Source organism: Heterodontus francisci, chromosome 18 (genome assembly GCF_036365525.1).
Source record: "Heterodontus francisci isolate sHetFra1 chromosome 18, sHetFra1.hap1, whole genome shotgun sequence".
NCBI classification, from domain to species: domain Eukaryota; kingdom Metazoa; phylum Chordata; class Chondrichthyes; order Heterodontiformes; family Heterodontidae; genus Heterodontus; species Heterodontus francisci.
Window position 1 is genome coordinate 7,601,702 of NC_090388.1, and position 19,259 is coordinate 7,620,960.

The 19,259-nt window shown below is 44.4% G+C and overlaps 1 protein-coding gene across 2 annotated transcripts in view; it reads right to left on the minus strand.

Annotated features, from left to right (window-relative positions):
* The window catches only part of LOC137379781 (synaptotagmin-10-like), a 96,740-nt gene that overhangs the window by 23,514 nt on the left and 53,967 nt on the right, over window positions 1-19,259 (minus strand). Inside the window, exons 3-6 of one of the 2 annotated variants that reach the window (XM_068051149.1) lie at window positions 4,637-5,195; window positions 3,648-3,768; window positions 1,189-1,360; window positions 395-524 (exon numbers count right to left, since the gene is read on the minus strand). In XM_068051149.1, the coding sequence (XP_067907250.1) occupies window positions 395-524; window positions 1,189-1,360; window positions 3,648-3,768; window positions 4,637-5,195 (982 nt within the window). Of the gene's footprint in view, window positions 1-392; window positions 525-1,188; window positions 1,361-3,647; window positions 3,769-4,636; window positions 5,196-19,259 lie in introns of both variants that reach the window. The other variant, XM_068051150.1, reaches the window with a different exon arrangement.

The window sequence follows — 19,259 nt, forward strand, 5'->3', positions numbered from 1 at the left end:
AATTGGGCAAGGTGTAAAAGCATTCATAGAAAGAGAGTCATAGAGTCATTTATGGCACAGAAACAGGCCATTCAGCCCATCGAATGCATGCTGCCTCTCCATGGAGCTATCCAGTCAGTCCCATTCCCATGCTCGATCCCTGTCGCCCTGTAAGTTTATTTCCTTCCAGTGGCCATCGAATTTAGTTTTGAAGTCATTGATTGTCTCCACTTCCATCACCCTTGTTGGCAGTGAGCTCCAGGTCATTACCACCCGCTGTATAAAAAAAGTTTGTTGCACCAGTTCCTGTTAGTTTCCTAATAACTGAGTTATATTAAATTTATCCCCATTACTTCCTGTCTAACCAATGAAGAGTCATCCCGAGGCAGATGAAAGTTCCAAGTGTCAGTGTTACCTCTGCCAGTGGGTGCCAATGGGCTATTGGTTTACGAGGGTATGCCAGCATTTCATTCCAGTGATCTCGTCCAAGCCCTTCTGCATCTTGACCGACACGACACACCCCAATAACTTCATTGTGGCCAACTCTACGGATGGGAAGAACAAACATACTGTTACAGAGCAGAAATGCAGCAGCTGGGTGAAAGGCAGAAACCACTCAACATGAGAGCAAAATACAAACCAAGAAGAGAAAAATATCCTTCTAAAATTTATATTTCAATTTTGTGGTGAATCATGTGTCCATTAGATCTCAAAAGGCCACACTACTGTACTAGTGTTACTCTTTGTATTTCTCATTTTGCTTCTGCAAAATACTAGGCTGCTGGCCATTGGTCATGAGAAGCTGTGATCATCCTGTCTAAAGTTTTCTCACGGCGAGTGGACAGAAGGGGATGGGGTTCAATAATCATGAACCCCGACACTCTCCCTTTACACCAGTACACTTGCCCACAGCGTGTAGCCACCTTCAGGGGAGGTTGCTCTAGAATTACCCAAACCAATAAGGGACCTTCCCCAACCGTAGGAACATTGGTGGGACCATCACCAAAGGTCCTAGATAGGCACATCCTGGCAGGTTGCAGATATCACAGATTTTCCTGCTCCGAAATAATTGTCTCCTAAAACTAAAATAATTCCCAAATATTTCCTGGCACCTTTCCAGATGTTCATTATTGGGGATCGCTAATTTTGGTGAATAAGCTATTCAAGCTAATAGATAAAGACGGTAAAACAGGTTAAAGGGAAACTCACCGATCATAGTCCATTACTGTAATCGAGAGGCTGACTTGCTCCATACTCTCTGGAGGGATATCAAAGATGATAGCCTCATTGTAAACAGGGTTGAGTGTGTTCTTCTTTGTGGTGGTTTTTCGCTTTTTCAATCTCCGTCCCTCGCAAATTAGAGACACCTTAACGTACGGGTCTGAAAGATGAATGGGTATTTTTACTACGGACATTGGGTCATCTCCAGACTCCCCAAAGATTATTCCGCCACCTACAAAGGCACAAGTCAGGAATCTGTTGGAATAATTTCCACTTGCCTGGATTTTCAACCATGTTTTCAAATCCCTCCAGGGCCTCATCCCTCCCTATCTCTGTAAGCTCCTCCAGCCCAATAACCCTTTGAGATGGCTGCAAGAATTCTGGCCTCTTGAGCATCCCTGATTTTAATTGCTCCATCATTGCTGGCCGTGCCTTCAGCTGTCTGGGCCCTAAGTTCTGGAATTTGCTCCCCAAACCTCTCCACCTCTGTTTCCTTCCTTAAAACACTCCTTAAAACCTACATTAAAATAAAAGCAAAATACTGCGAATGCTGGAAATCTGAAACAAAAACAAGAAATGCTGGAATCACTCAGCAGGTCTGGCAGCATCTGTGGAAAGAGAAGCAGAGTTAACGTTTCGGGTCTGACCCGAAACGTTAACTCTGCTTCTCTTTCCACAGATGCTGCCAGACCTGCTGAGTGATTCCAGCATTTCTTGTTTTTGCTTAAAACCTACATTGTGGACTAAGCTTTTGGCCATCACCTTATGTACCTTAGCATTAAATTCTGCTTAATAATGCTCCTGTGAAGCACCTGGAGCTGTTTTATTATGTTAAAAGCGCTATATAAATGCATGTTATTGTTTTTGTTGTTGTTGGATAAGTGCCACTCCAACAGCACTCAAACAACTCGACACCAACCGGGACAAAGCAGTCTGCTTGATTGGCACCCCCATCCATAACCTTAAACGAACATTCACTCCCTCCAACACCAGTGCACCGTGTCTGCAGTGTGTACTGTTCACAAGATGCACTGCAGCAACTCACCAAGATTTATTCAGCAGGAACTCCCAAACCCGAGAACTCCGCCGAGATGGACAAGGCAACAAACGTCTAGAAACACCAGCACCTGCAAGCTCCCCTCCAAGTCACACACCATCCTGACTTGGACACAAGTTGGCCATTCCTTCATCATCACTGGGTCAAAATCCTGAAAGGAAGTTATGTTGAACTTGTATAATACACTAGTTCGGCCTCAGCTGGAGTATTGTGTCCAATTCTGGGCGCCGCACTTGAAGAAAGATGAGAGGGCATTGGAAAGAGTACAGAAAAGATTCACGAGAATGGTTCTAGGGATGAGGAATTTCAGTTATGAAGATAGATTGCAGAACTTAGGACAACTTTCCTTGGAGAAGAGAAGGCTGAGAGGTGATTTGATAGAGGTATTCAAAATCATAAGGGGTCTGGACAGAGTAGATAGAGAGAAACTGTTCCCACTCGTGAAAGGATCGAGAACAAGAGGGCACAGATTTAAAGTATTTGGTAAGAGAAGCAAAAGTGTAACGAGGAAAAACTTTTTCATGCAGCGAGTGGTTAAAGTCTGGAATGTGCTGCCTGAGAACGTGGTGGAGGCAGGTTCAACTGATGTATTCAAAAGGGAATTAGACAGTTATATGAAAAGGAAGAATGTGCAGGGTTATGTATCTGAGAGAGACAGAGACAGAGAGACAGAGTCAGGACAAACATCACAAAAGCTTGTGCAGCTAAGAGCTGGGAGAAAATCCAGCAAGCCAAAAGAAGGAGCCCTTCTGTGAGTTCTACTATTCAATTGTGTAGCAGAGAACTGAAAGTGATCCCCTATCATCAGACTGAAATTTCAACAAAAGAAATCTACAAACAACCCAGGCCTGCAACTTTAAAGAGAAATTTACCTCTGAGAAGATTCAACAGGTTAACTGTGAACCCCGAAAATCTACCTCACTTCAAACCACTTACCCCTTTTCCTCTCCATCTGTCTCTTTGTGTGTGTGCACGTAAGTGAATGTATGTGTGGCTGTGGTTGCAACCATTGAGAGTATATAAATAAATATTTAATATAAATCAATAAATAGTTAATCTTCTATTTTAAACCTCCAAGAAAACCTGTCGCTGTCTGTTTATTTGGCAAATAAAACACAAGGAGTTAAAACCCTAGTATCAGAAACACTTGCTGCGGTCAGTTCGGAGTTGAACAGTGGGAAACACCCACACCCCTCACCTCATGGCCATAACACAGTTTGTGGCTAAGACTTTTTGAGAACATGCAAACACATCCACAATAACTTTTAGTTCTTAGGTCACTTTTCCCTGCCATCAATCTTTGCAACACTCCCTGAAATAATCTTTAGGCCTGCTTCCCTGATCATCTCCCCCATTCCTGCTAGGAGTTTTGTTTCTTTGATAGCCATACCAGAGAATCCTGTAATGTCCATGGCTTTAAGGTTCCTGCACTTAATGACGGTCAGTGTCATTCGTCCAGCTGTTGGAAGGTAGCAAAGAGAAAACATAATCTCCCCTAAATCCACGCTTTCCTATTAGAAAAGAAAAAAAATTAAAGCTACACTTTTAATATATCCGAGGTGTTAAAATTTTAGTTATTTTCAGAGGCAGTAACCTCAAAATCGGTGATTCAAGACTGAAAAAGGAATTATTCAACAACAAAAAAAATCTGATTTGTCACGCTGCTTGTCCAACATCCTTCGAACCTTCCCCTTTGACCTCCTTATCTCCTTATGTGACTCGGTGTCAAATATTTGCTGATAATGCTCCTACAAAGTGCCTTGAGATGTTTGACTATGCTAAAAGGAGTAAGTAAGCATTTATAATGTGTTTTAGGATGTCCTCAGAATGACCCAAAGTTCTGCACAGGCAATGAATTGTTCCTGGAGAGTAGACTCTGATTTTATAGACAAACCATGGCAACTAGTATACATATAGCAAGTTCCCACAAACAGGTTTGGCTGTGTTGGTTGAGAGACGGATACTGGCTCAGACACATGGTGCCATGGGATGTTCTGATTATAACTGAGCAGGCAGTTGGGTCCATGGTTTAACATCACTTTAAAGATGGCGGGAGCAAAACTGACCTTGGAGAGCAGCACAAATCGGGCTTTAATGAATCAACAGCCCCCTTTTAGTGCTTGAATTTCTTTTCCATTGATGTTAACTTCAACACTGCCTGTTGCTCATCACCCAATTTGCAAAAAGGCTAAAGATCAATTACAGCCAGTGGCAATGCTGCACCCCCATCATAGGGCACTGCAATATCAGCCTAGATGACATGGTAAAGGGTTTGAACCCACAACCTTCTGACTAAGAAGCAAGCATGCTACCAACTACACACCTGGGAATGTTGCAAAAGCTGCTCACATTTCTGTTACTGGCAACAATCATACTCACTGTTTTGACACATATGATGTCCCTCCAGATTGTGTCTTCCTTGGGAAGGTCCAACAGCTCAAACAGATTATCCACAATTACCTCTCCAATCATATCATGTCTAGAAAATCGATCGAAGTCAAAAACACTGAAATGCAGCTTCCTATTGTTGAGATGGTCCAATGGCACTGGAAACTGAAACGTTTCATTAAAGATGGGATTGAGCGTCTTTCTGTGAACCCGAGTCTGGAATTTCTTTTTCCGATCTGGGAGCAGGTAAATTTTAACATAAGGGTCTGAGGTTCCAGAAAAGTCTTTTGCTGGCAAGTCCAAGGATTTGATAATTGTTACAATCAAATGTTCATTCTCATAATCGTACTTAAGAGTTAGGTTTAACTTTCCACTGGTTTTTACATCCTCTTTGTCACCGTCCTGAGAGTCAACTGACTTTTGTTTGTAGAGCTCTGGTTTAATTCTTCCAATGCTGGTGGTTGTCTCTCCTCTCTGTAAACTGTCCATGCTGAAATCAACACTTGAAACATGCATTTGTCTTGGCAAGTGTCTTCTAAAGGAATTATGCCTGTAAAAATAAAAGGCCCACTACCTTATGAATCAATCTTAATATCATGAACTCTTACTGTTTTGGATTCAAATGAGATCAAAGTTGCATCACTTGCAATTGCTAAGCAAGGTTTAGCATCTCCTTCTTCCCGGCCAACAGAGACAAAAGACCTGATACCAAAACTTCATACTTTTAAAGTAGCTCGTAAGCTTAAACTCTGTCAATGCTCTGAAGAAAAGAAAGACTTGCATTTCTATAGCACCTTTCATACCTCACAACGTCTCAAAGCCCTTTCTAGCCAATGAACTACTTTTGAAGTGTACGAAACATGGCAACCAGTTTGTGCACAGCAAGCTCCCACAAACAGCAATGTGACAACCATCAGATAATCTGGCTTTGTGATGTTGATTGAGGAATAAATATTGGCCAAGGCACCGGAGAAAACACCCCTGCTCTTCTTCGAAATAGTGCCATGGGATCCAACCAAAAGGGCAGGTGGGGTCTCGTTTTTTTTTTACATCTCATCAAACGACAGCACCTCTGACAGTACAGCATTCCCTCAGTACTGCACTGGAGTGTCAGCCTAGACTTCCATGCTCAAATTGCTGGAGTAAGACTTGAAGCAACAACCTTCTGACTCAGAGGCAAGAGTGATACCATTGAAGAAAAGCTGCTGTTGTTGACCTTCTCCCATCCAGGTAGTCCATGATACAACGATAATGGAGTTGTTGACTAATCAGTGATCAATCTCAATCAATGAGTCCACAACAGACACAGACATGAGGTTAGGAAAACCCCCCAGTGGTGTAGAGCTTTGGGAACCAGAGGTCCAAAGTCACCAGGTCCTCCAGAGCATGCTCCACTCACCACACGCCATGTCTCAAATTATACATTTACTGTGCCCCAGAATGTTAAAATATCCACACTGCACCCTCACACCCAATAACATTCTAGTGAATCCACACTGCACCCTTACCCACAGTAATCGCTCGAATTTGCACTTTCTGCTTCCACCATCTACTTCCCTCAGGGGTTTGGTCCATAGTTGATCAACTCACTCACTGAAACATTTCCCCAAATATTGACAAGGTGAGCGGAGAGGCAGAGCTTTGGTTGCCCTGGATGCTGCAGATTTTTAATGTCACGGTGTGTATATTTCTTTTAACAGAAAGATTCCTTGCCAAGAAGTCAGCCGGATTGACAGGCTTGGCTCCTAGTCGTGAGAGGCACTCTGCAGGAGCAGATAGAGTGCTAGTGGCACCCTGGGGTGGGAGGGATCTTTGGATGAGGATGGGGTCCGATTTGGGGGGGGGTGGCGGCAGGGAGCTTGGGGGGCCCTGGGGAGCACACCTGCTCCTCTTGGCCCATAAGCAGTACTTTAGAAGGTGCTTACCTTCTCTCTGAAGCTGTCCTCACCTCCCTTCAGCTGCTAAGTTTTCTGAAGCCTGAGAAACCCAGCTGGCCACTATCAAACCTACAAAGCAGGTTAAATCTGATGCTTCTGCCCTAATTTAAATATTTAAATTGACAGCCCGCCTCCTGGGAGCAGATTGGTTTCCTGTCCCTTTGTGTTGTATCTGGCAAACCTAGAACATAAGAACATAAGGCCATAAGACCTAGGAGCAGGAGTAGGCAATTCAGCCCCTCGAGCCTGCTCCACCATTCAATACAATCATGGCTGATCTCATCTCGGCCTCAACTCCACTTTCCTGCCCATTCTCCATAACCCTTCAACCCATTATTCATTAAAAATCTGTTTATCCCCTCCTTAAATTTACTCAATGTCCCAGCATCCACCGCACTCTGGGGCAGTGAATTCCACAGACTCACGACCCTTTGAGAGAAGTAATTTCTCCTCATCTCTGTTTTAAATCTGCAACCCCTTATCCTAAAACTATGACCTCTCATTCTAGATTGCCCCACCAGAGGAAACATCCTCTCTACATCTACTTTGTCAATCCCCTTAATAATCTTATGTACCTCAATTAAATCTCCTCTCATTCTTCTAAACTCTAGAGAGTAAAGGCCTAAACTGTTCAATCTCTCTTCATAAGACAAACCTCTCATCTCTGGAATCAATCTAGTGAACCTCCTCTGAACTGCCTCCAATGCAATTACATCCCTCCTCAAGTAAGGGGACCAAAACTGTACGCAATACTCCAGGTGCAGTCTCACTAATGCCTTGTACAGTTGCAGCAACACTTCCCTACTTTTATACTCTATTCCTTTCGCAATAAATGCCAAAATTCCATTTGCCTTCCTTATTACCTGCTGTACCTGCATACTAGTTTTCTGCGATTCATGCACGAGGACACCCAGATTCCTCTGCACCGAAGCACTCTGAAGTTTCTCTCCATTTAGATAATAATTTGCCTTTCAATTCTTCCGACCAAAATGGATAACCTCACACTTATCCACGTTAAACTCCATCTGCCAAATTTTGGCCCATTCACCTAACCTATCATATCCATTTGTAAATTTCTTATTTCTTTATTGCAACTTACTATCCCACCTATTTTAGTGTCATCTGCAAATTTGGCTATAGTACCTTCTATCCCTGCATCCAAATCATTAATATAGATTGTAAATGGTTGGGGTCCGAGGACTGAACCCTGTGGTACCCCACTAGTTACATCTTGCCAACCAGAAAAAGACTCATTTATCCCAACTCTCTGTTTTCTGTTGGTTAGCCAATCCTCTATCCGAGCTAATAAATTGCTCCTAACCCCATGTGATCTTATCTTGTGTCTTAACCTTTTGTGCGGCACCTTATCAAATGCCTCTGGAAGTCCAGATATACTACATCTACAGGATCCCCATTATCCACTTTACTTGCTACATTTTCGAAGAACTCTAGCAAATTAGTTAAATATGATGTATCCTTCATAAAATCATGCTGATTCTGATGGATTGTGTTTTAACTTTCTAAATGTCCTGTTATTACTGCCTTAATAATGGATTCTAACAATTTCCCCACGACAGATGTTAAACTAACTGGTCTATAGTTTCCCATTTTCTGCCTCCCTCCCTTTTTGAATAAGAGCGTTACATTAGCTTTTTTCCAATCCACTGGAACCTTCCTTGCATCCAGGGAATTTTGCTATATTATAACCAATGGATCCACTATCGCCACTTCCTTTAAGATCCTAGGATGTAGGCCATCAGGCCCTGCAGACTTGTCTGCTTTTAATCCTAATAGTTTGCTCAGTACTTTTTCCCTAGTGATGATGATTGTTCTAAGTTCCTCCCTTTCTATAACCTCTGTATTACCTGTTACTATTGGGATGGTGCTAGTGTCCTCCACCATGAAAACTGAGGCAAAATACTGATTTAGTGTCTCCGCCATTTCTGTGTTCCCCTCTATTAACTCCCCAGTCTCATCCTCCAAAGGACCAACATTCACTTTAGCTACTCTCTTCCCTTTTATATACTTATAGAAGCTTTTGCTATCCATTTTTATATTTTGCGCTAGCTTTCTTTCAGAAGTGAGCAGTTTGGGCTGATTTTATGTTTTAACATCTCATCCAAGTTAAAATTCAGTCCTTCGTTTCTGCAGATCATTTTTGAATTTGCCTCCCAGGACGTGTCGTCTGGTTTGACCCTTACATCGAAACATAGAAAATAGGAGCAGGAGTAGACCATTCGGCCATTTGAGCCTGCTCCGCCATTCATTATGATCATGGCTGATCACCCAACTCAGTAACCTGTTCCCGCTTTTTCCCCATGCCCTTAGATCCCTGTCGCCCCAAGAGCTATATCTAAATCCTTCTTGAAAACATACAATGTTTTGGCCTCAACTGCTTTCTGTGGTAGTGAATTCCACAGGTTCACCACTCTCTGGGAGAAGAAATTTCTCCTCATCTCAGTCCTGAAAGGTTTACCCAGTATCCTTAGACTATGACCCCTGGTTCTGGACTCCCCCACTATCAGGAACATCCTTCCTGCAATAACCCTGTCAAGTCCTGTTAGAATTTTATAGGTTTCTATGAGATCCCCCCTCACTCTTCTGAACTCCAGCGAATATAATCCCAACTGACTCAATCTCTCCTCATACGACAGTCCTGCCATCCCAGGAATCAGTCTGGTAAACCTTCGCTGCACTCCCTCTATCGCAAGAACATCCTTCCTCAGATAAGGAGACCAAAACAGCACACAATATTCCAGGTGTGGCCTCACCAAGGCCCTGTATAATTTAACAAGACATGGGCGGCACAGTGGCACAGTGGTTAGCACCGCAGCCTCACAGCTCCAGGGACCCGGGTTCGATTCTGGGTACTGCCTGTGTGGAGTTTGCAAGTTCTCCCTGTGTCTGCGTGGGTTTTCGCCGGGTGCTCTGGTTTCCTCCCACATCCAAAGACTTGCAGGTGATAGGTAAATTGGCCATTGTAAATTGCCCCTAGTGTAGGGAGGTGATAGGGAATATGGGATTACTGTAGGGTTAGTATAAATGGGTGGTTGTTGGTCGGCACAGACTCGGTGGGCCGAAGGGCCTGTTTCAGTGCTGTATCTCTAAATAAAATAAAATAAACATCCTTGTTCCTGTACTCGAATCCTCTCAATATGAAGGCCCTTTTTATTACCTGTTGCACCTGCATGCTTACCTTCAGCGACTGGTGTATGAGAACACCCAGGTCTCGTTGCATACTCCCCTCTCTCAGTTTATAGCCGTTCAGATAATAATCTGTCTTCCTGTTTTTTATACCAAAGTGGATAACCTCACATTTATCCACATTATCCTGCATCTGCCATGCATTTGCCCACTCACTCAACTTGTCCAAATCACCCTTAAGCCTCTCTGCATCCTGCTCACAACTCACCCTCCCACCTAGTTTTGTGTCACCCTTCTAGAAAAAGTGGTGCAGTTGGTCCTGCTCAACACTATCCAGCCCCTTTCACTTTTCCAAATGACCCAAGATCCAAAGGAAAGGCCTATCAGGAGCTCCTGTGAATGAAGCCACACTGTTCGATAGCTATCTCTTTGGAAGTTGGAATACACATTGTAATATCATTAACTTAGCTGTTTTAACACTCTAATTGCACAGTGTAATGATAATTGACTGCTCCGTTAAACAGCACACACAGGAACCAAACTGAGGATTTAATTGATGCATTGTTTTATTACCATTAGTTATGACATGCTTCTTACAATCATAGAATCATAGAAAGTTTAAGGCACAGAAAGAGGCCACTTGACCCATCGTGTCTGTGCCGGCTGAAAAATGATCCACCCAGTCTAATCCCAACTTCCAGCATCTGGTCTGTGGCCCTGCAGCTTACAGCACTTGAGGTACATATCCAGACTCCATTTGAATGAGTTGAGGGTCAACTACCCTTTCAGGCAGCGAGTTCCAGACCATCACCACCCTCTGGGTGAAAATTTATTTTCCTCATCTCCCCTCTAATTTTTCTACCAATCACTTTAAATCTATGTCCCATCGTCACTGACCTCTCTGTGAAGGTGAATAGACCCTTCACCTCCACTCTATCCAGGCCCCTCAAAATTTTGTACATTTCTATCAGATCTCCCCTTAGCCTTCTCTGTTCCAAGGAGAACAACCCCAGCCTATCCAATCTTTCCTCATAGCTACATTTTTCAAGTCCTGGCAACATCCTCGTATATCTCCTCCTACAATTACATCCTTTCTGTAATGAGGTGACCAGAACTGCACACAGTACTCAAGTTGTGGCCTAACCAATGATTTATACAGCTCCAGCATAACCTCCCTGCTCTAGTATTCTATACCTCGGCTAATAAAGGAAAGGATTCCATTTGCCTTCTTCACCACCTTATCCACCTGTCCTACTACCTTCAGGGATCTGTGGACATTCACTCCAAGGTCCCTTACTTCCTCTACACTTCTCAGTATTTTCCCACTACTCGTGTATTCCTTTGCCTTGTTTGACCTCCCCAAATGCATCACCTCGCATTTCGCCAGGTTGAATTCCATTTGTCACTTTTCTGTCCATCTGACCAAACCATCAATATCTTCCTGCAGCCTACAGCTATCCTCCTCGCTATCTACTACACGACCAATCTTTGTGTCATCTGCAAACAACTTGATCATGCCCCTTGCATTCATATCCAAATCATCAACATACACCACAAAAAGCAGGGAACCCAGTGCTGAGGCCTGCGGAACGTGACTGGATACAGCCCTCCAGTCACTAAAACACCCGCCAACAATTACCATTTGTCTCCTGCCACTGAACCAATTTTGTATCCACCTAGCTGCATTTCCCTGGCTCCCATGGGATTTTTTTAACCAATCTGCCACGTGGGACCTTGCCAAAAGCCTTGCTAAAATCCATGTAGACCACATCAACTATACTACCCTCATCTATCTTCCTTGCTATTTCTTCAAAAAATTCGATCAAGTTGGTCAAGCAAGATCTTCCCTTAACAAATCCATCCTGACTATCCTTGATTAACCTGTGCCTGTAATTATTCAGTCTATCCTTCGCTCCCTTTTTAAACAGAGGTACAATGTTTGCAATTCTCCAATCTTCTGGCACCACACCTGTATCCAGTGAGGACTGGAAAACGATGGTCAGACCCTCTGCTATTTCCATCTGGCCCTGGTGATTTATCAACTTTCAAGGATGAATACTTCCTCGCTCCCTATGTTTATCACATCCAATACTTCACACTCTTCCTCCTTAACTGCAATATCTGCATCGTCCCCCTCTTTAGTGAAGACAGATGCAAAGTATTTATTAAGAACTATACCAATACACATAGGTTACCTTTTTGGTCTTTTATGGGCCCTACTCTCTCCTTAGTTATCCTCTTACGCTTAATGTATTGATAAAACATCTTTGGCTTCACCTGATTTTGCTTGCCAATATTCTTTCATGCCCTCTCTTTGCTTTCCTAATTTTCTTTTTGATTTCACCCCTCCACTTTCTATACTCCTCTCGGCTTTCTGTAGTATTGCATTCTCGGTGTCAGACATAAGCTTTCCTTTTCTGCCTTATCTTACCCTGTAAGCTCCTTGACATCCCTGGGGCTCTAGATTTGGCCGCCTCACCCTTTTTCTTTGTGGGAACATGTTTACTCTGAACCCCTTGAATCTCCCCTTTGAATGCCTCCCGCTGCTCTGACACTGATTTACCTTCAAGTAGCTGTTTCCAGTCCACTTTCACTAAATCACTCCTCAGTTTAGTAAAATTGGCCTTGCCCCAATTGAGAACGCTAAATCCTGTTCTATCTCTGTCCTTTTCCATAATTATGTTAAACTAGCTGAATTATGATCACTATCACCAAAATGCTCTCCCACTGCCATTCCTTCCACCTGCCCATCTTCATTTCCTAAAACTAAGTCTAAAACTGCTCCCTCTCTTGTTGGGCTTGCTACATACTGGCCAAAAACGTTCTCCTGAATGCACCTCAAGAATTCTGCTCCCTCAATTCCATTCACACTGAAACTATTTTAGTTAATATTGGGGTAATTAAAATCTCCTACTGTTACTGCCCTATTTATCTTGCACTTCTCAGAGATTTGCCTACATATCTGTTCTTCTATCTCTCTCTGACTGTTTGGGGGTCTATAGTACACTCCCAGCAGTGTGATTGCCCCTTTCTTGTTCCTTAGCTCAATCCATATGGCCTCATTTGATGAACCTTCCAACATATCATCCCTCCTCACAGCTGTAATAGTTTCCTTGACCAAGATTGCCACTCCCCTTCCTTTCTTATCCCCCTCCCTATTGTGTCCAAAAACCCTGTAACCAGGAACGTTGAGTTGCCATTCCTGTCCCTCCTTAAGCCATGTTTCTCTAATAGCTATGATATCATACTGTCATGTGTCTATCTGTGCCCTCAGCTCATCTGCTTTATTTGCGATACTCCTTGCATTGAAATAGATACCTTTGAGCACTGCCAAACTCTTTTTAGTTTATTTTCTAACCCTCATTTCCTGTCTTCCAAACTCATCCATTAATTTTCCGCCTTCCATTTTCATTTCTGATTTTGTCCCAGCTGAGTCTACCCTCAGATCCCCATCCCCCTGCCAAACTAGTTTAAACCCTCCCCAACAGCACTCGCAAAACATCCACAAGGAACTCAGTCCCAACTCTGTTCAGCTGCAACCCACCCGGCCTGTACAAGTCCCATCTCCCCCAGAGCCGGTCCCAATGTCCCAGGAATCTGAAGCCCTCCCTCCTGCACATCTTTCCAGCCACGCATTCATCTGTCTTATCCTTTTATTTCTATACTCAATTGTGCGTGGCATTCGGAGTAATCCGGAGATGACTACTTTTGAGGTCCTGCTTGCTAATTTCTTACCTAGCTCCCTAAATTCTGACTGCAAAACCACATCCCTCTTTCTATCTATGTCATTGGTTCCAATGAGGACCACGACTGCTGGCTGTTCACCCTCCCCTTCAGGATGCTCTGCAGCTGCTCAGTAACCCTGGCACCAGGGAGGCAACACACCATCCTGGCTTCACATCTGCGTCCACAGAAACACCTGTCTGTTCCCCTGACTATTGAATCACCTATCACAATGGCTCTTCCAGTCTTCCCTGTACCTCCCTGTGCAGCTGAGCCACCCGTGGTGCCATGGCCTTGGCTCTGGCTGCACCCCCCAGGTGGAGCATCACTTTTCTCAGTATCCAGAACTGAATACCTGTTGAAGAGTGAGATGCACTCAGCGGTCTCCTGCACTACCTGCCTGATTCTTTTTAACTGTCTGGTGGTCAGCCATTCCCTCTCTCCCTGATATTCCTAAGCTGTGGGGTGACCACATCTATAAACATGCTATCCACGTAGCTCTCATCCTCATGAATGCACCGCAGTGTCGCCAGCTGCCGCTCAATTTCAAAATCCCCAGAGCTCAAGCTGTTTCAATTGACAACACATCCTGCACAAATGGTTCTCCAGGATAAGGGAAGCATCCTGGAGCTCCCACATAGCACAGGAGGTGCACTCTAGAGGTTGAAGCAACCCTGCCATACCTTTATTTATTAGTTGACCCTTTGCTACTGCTAAGGAAAAAGAAACCTTACCAATACTACAACTCCTTAGAATTAGAACAAAGAACAAAGAACAAAGAAAATTACAGCACAGGAACAGGCCCTTCGGCCCTCCAAGCCTGCGCCGATCCAGAACCTCTATCTAAACATGTCGCCTATTTTTTAAGGGTCTGTATCTCTTTTCTTCCTGCCCATTCATGTATCTGTCTAGATACATCTTAAAAGACGCCATCGTGCCCGCATCTACCACCTCCGCTGGCAACGCGTTCCAGGCACCCACAACCCTCTGCGTAAAGAACTTTCCACGCATATCACCCCTAAACTTTTCCCCTTTCACTTTGAACTCGTGTCCTCTAGTAATTGAATCCCCCACTCTGGGAAAAAGCCTCTTGCTATCCACCCTGTCTATACCTCTTATGATTTTGTACACCTCAATCAGGTCCCCCCTCAACCTCCGTCTTTCTAATGAAAATAATCCTAATCTACTCAACCTCTCTTCATAGCTAGCGCCCTCCATACCAGGCAACATCCTGGTGAACCTCCTCTGCACCCTCTCCAAAGCATCCACATCCTTTTGGTAATGTGGCGACCAGAACTGCACGCAGTATTCCAAATGTGGCCGAACCAAAGTCCTATACAACTGTAACATGACCTGCCAACTCTTGTACTCAATACCCCGTCCGATGAAGGAAAGCATGCCGTATGCCTTCTTGACCACTCTATTTACCTGCGTTGCCACCTTCAGGGAACAGTGGACCTGAACACCCAAATCTCTCTGGACATCAATTTTCCCCAGGACTTTTCCATTTACTGTATAGTTCACTCTTGAATTGGATCTTCCAAAATGCATCACCTCGCATTTGCCCTGATTGAACTCCATCTGCCATTTCTCTGCCCAACTCTCCAATCTATCCATATTCTGCCGTATTCTCTGACAGTCCCCTTCACTATCTGCTACTCCACCAATCTTAGTGTCATCTGCAAACTTGCTAATCAGTCCACCTATACTTTCCTCCAAATCATTAATGTATATCACAAACAACAGTGGTCCCAGCACGGATCCCTGTGGAACACCACTGGTCACACGTCTCCATTTTGAGAAACTCCCTTCTACTGCTACTCTCTGTCTCCTGTTGCCCAGCCAGTTCTTTATCCATCTAGCTAGTACACCTTGGACCCCATGCGCCTTCACTTTCTCCATCAGCCTGCCATGGGGAACCTTATCAAACGCCTTACTGAAGTCCATGTATATGACATCGACAGCCCTTCCCTCATCAATCAACTTTGTCACTTCCTCAAAGAATTCTATTAAGTTGGTAAGACATGACCTTCCCTGCACAAAACCATGTTGCCTATCACTGATAAGCCCATTTTCTTCCAAATGGGAATAGATCCTATCCCACAGTATCTTCTCCAGCAGCTTCCCTACCACTGACGTCAGGCTCAACGGTCTATAATTACCTGGATTATCCCTGCTACCCTTCTTAAACAAGGGGACAACATTAGCAATTCTCCAGTCCTCCGGGACCTCACCCGTGTTTAAGGATGCTGCAAAGATATCTGTTAAGGCCCCAGCTATTTCCTCTCTCGCTTCCCTCAGTAACCTGGGATAGATCCCATCCGGACCTGGGGACTTGTCCACCTTAATGCCCTTTAGAATACCCAATACTTCCTCCCTCCTTATGCCGACTTGACCTAGTGTAATCAAACATCTGTTCCTAACCTCAACATCCGTCATGTCCCTCTCCTCGGTGAATACCGATGCAAAGTACTCGTTTAGAATCTCACCCATTTTCTCTGACTCCAAGCATAACATTCCTCCTTTGTCCTTTAGTGGGCCAATCCTTTCTCTAGTTACCGTCTTGCTCCTTATATATGAATAAAAGGCTTTGGGATTTTCTTTAACCCTGTTTGCTAAAGATATTTCATGACCCCTTTTAGCCCTCTTAATTCCTCGTTTCAGATTGGTCCTACATTCCCGATATTCTTTCAAAGCTTCGTCTTTCATCAGCCGCCTAGACCTTATGTATGCTTCCTTTTTCCTCTTAGCTAGTCTGACAATTTCACCTGTCATCCATGGTTCCCTAATCTTGCCATTTCTATCCCTCATTTTCACAGGAACATGTCTCTCCTGCACGCTAATCAACCTCTCTTTAAAAGCCTCCCACATATCAAATGTGGATTTACCTTCAAACAGCTGCTCCCAATCTACATTCCCCAGCTCCTGCCGAATTTTGGTATAGTTAGCCTTCCCCCAATTTAGCACTCTTCCTTTAGGACCACTCTCGTCTTTGTCCATGAGTATTTTAAAGCTTACGGAATTGTGATCACTATTCCCAAAGTAGTCCCCTACTGAAACTTCAAACACCTGGCCGGGCTCATTCTCCAACACCAGGTCCAGTATGGCCCCTTCCCGAGTTGGACTATTTACATACTGCTCTAGAAAACCCTCCTGGATGCTCCTTACAAATTCTGCTCCATCTAGACCTCTAACACTAAGTGAATCCCAGTCAATGTTGGGAAAATTAAAATCTCCTATCACCACCACCCTGTTGCTCCTACATCTTTCCATAATCTGTTTACATATTTGTACCTCTATCTCACGCTCGCTGTTGGGAGGCCTGTAGTACAGCCCCAACATTGTTACCGCACCCTTCCTATTTCTGAGTTCTGTCCATATTGCCTCACTGCTCGAGTCCTCCATAGTGCCCTCCTTCAGCACAGCTGTGATATCCTCTTTGACCAGTAATGCAACTCCTCCACCCCTTTTACCTCCCTCTCTTTCCCGCCTGAAGCATTGATATCCTGGGATATTTAGTTGCCAATCATGCCCTTCCCTCAACCAAGTCTCAGTAATAGCAATAACATCATACTCCCAGGTACTAATCCAAGCCCTAAGTTCATCTGCCTTACCTACTACACTTCTTGCATTAAAACAAATGCACCTCAGACCACCAGTCCCTTTACATTCATCATCTGCTCCCTGCCTGCTCTTCCCCTTAGTCACACTGACTTCATTATCTAGTTCCTTACAGGCTTTTGTTACTACATCCTTACTCTCCACTGACCTCCTCAATTGGTTCCCATCCCCCTGCCACATTAGTTTAAACCCTCCCCAACAGCGTTAGCAAAAGCACCCCCAAAGACATTGGTTCCAGTCCGGCCGAGGTGTAAACCGTCCAATTTGTAATAGTCCCACCTCCCCCAGAACCGGTCCCAATGTCCCAAAAATCTGAACCCCTCCCTCCTGCACCATCTCTCAAGCCACGCATTCATCCTGACTATTCTTTCATTTTTACTCTGACTATCACGTGGCACTGGTAGCAATCCTGAGATTACTACCTCTGAGGTCCTACTTTTTAACTTGGCTCCTAACTCCCTAAACTCTGCTTGTAGGACCTCATCCCGTTTTTTACCTCTATCATTGGTGCCTATGTGCACAACGACAACTGGCTGTTCACCCTCCCCCTTTAAAATGTTCTGCAGCCGATCTGAGACATCCCTGACCCGTGCACCTGGGAGGCAACATACCATTCGGGAGCCTCGTTTTCGACCACAGAACCGCCTATCTACTCCCCTTACAATCGAATCCCCTACGACTATAGCCCTTCCACTCTTTTTCCCGCCCTTCTGAACAGCAGAGCCAGCCACGGTGCCATGAATCTGGCTACTGCTGCCTTCCCCTGGTGAGCCATCTCGCTCAACAGTATCCAAAACGGTATACTTGTTTTGGAGGGAGATGACCGCAGGGGACTCCTGCGCTGCCTTCCTGCTCTTTCTCTGCCTTTTGGTCACCCATTCCCTTTCTCCCTCAGCAATCCTAATCTGCGGTGTGACCAATTCACTAAACGTGCTATCCACGACCTCCTCAGCATTGCGGATGCTCCAAAGTGAGTCCATCCGCAGCTCGAGAGCCATCATGCGGTCTAACAAGAGCTGCAGTTGGACACACTTCCTGCACGTGAAGGAGTCAGGGACATCAGCCGTGTCCCTGAGCTCCCACATTGAGCAAGAGGAGCATGACACGGGTCTGAGATCTCCTGCCATTTTTAATCTTAAGCTTAACTTAGTTAAATGAAAAAGGAACGAAAAGTTTTTACCAATCACGATAAAACCAGAGAAATAGAAAAAGCCTTACCTTATATACACCCCACCGAGTCCTTTTTTTGGTTAGAGGAGGAGGGCGGGTGGGAGACACTACAAGTGTGGTGTCTCGGGTTCAGAAACCGCCCAAATATATTGTGTTTTACTTACCCAGCAGCCCCCTGGCCTCTGCTGAAAACAAAAGGAAATTAAGTTTACTTTCAAACTGACCTTCCCAGCTGCTCACTCGCTCGCACTCTCTGCTCCCGAAAAAGCTGCTGCAATGAAAGGAAAGTTATTTTAAACCGCCCAAATATATAGTGTTTTACTTACCCAGCAGCCCCCTGGCCTCCACCGAAAACAAAAGGAAATTAAGTTTACTTTCAAACTGACCTTCCCAGCTGCTCACTCGCTCGCACTCTCTGCTCCCGAAAAAGCTGCTGCAATTATTGTTAAAACCTTACTAGTACTGATAAATCCTTCTAAAAATCAATACAGTTCACTAGTTCAAATAAAACTTACTCAAAAAAATACCAGCTACTCGTTTGTTCCTTATTATTAAGCTATTTACACACACACCCTGACAGTAGTGTACTAACCCAGCTATTTAGAGTTATTCCCTAACAGCAGTTACTCACCAACCAATCACCTTGCAGCTTTCCTGTGACATCACTGTTCACTTTGTTTTCAAACTCCGGTGCACCTGGACTCCTCTCCGCTGCTCTCCTGGAAGGTAATTACTCTAGACCGCGATCCTCGGGCTGTATTTATCGGCTCCCCGCTCCGAGATCCTCCCGCAGGTCTGCTCCTCTCCTGGAAGGTAAGTGTTCTGGGCTGCGATCCTCGGGCTCTATTTATCCACTCCTCGCTCCGTGATCCTCCCGCAGGTCCACACCTCTCCGCTGCTCTCCTGGAAGGTAAGTGCTCCTTATCTATCTTATCCTGACATTAAATTTATGTAGGAGATTAGGTATGTGCTTTGTCTTAATCCATATAGCTAATTAAAAATAAATTATCATTTTACCA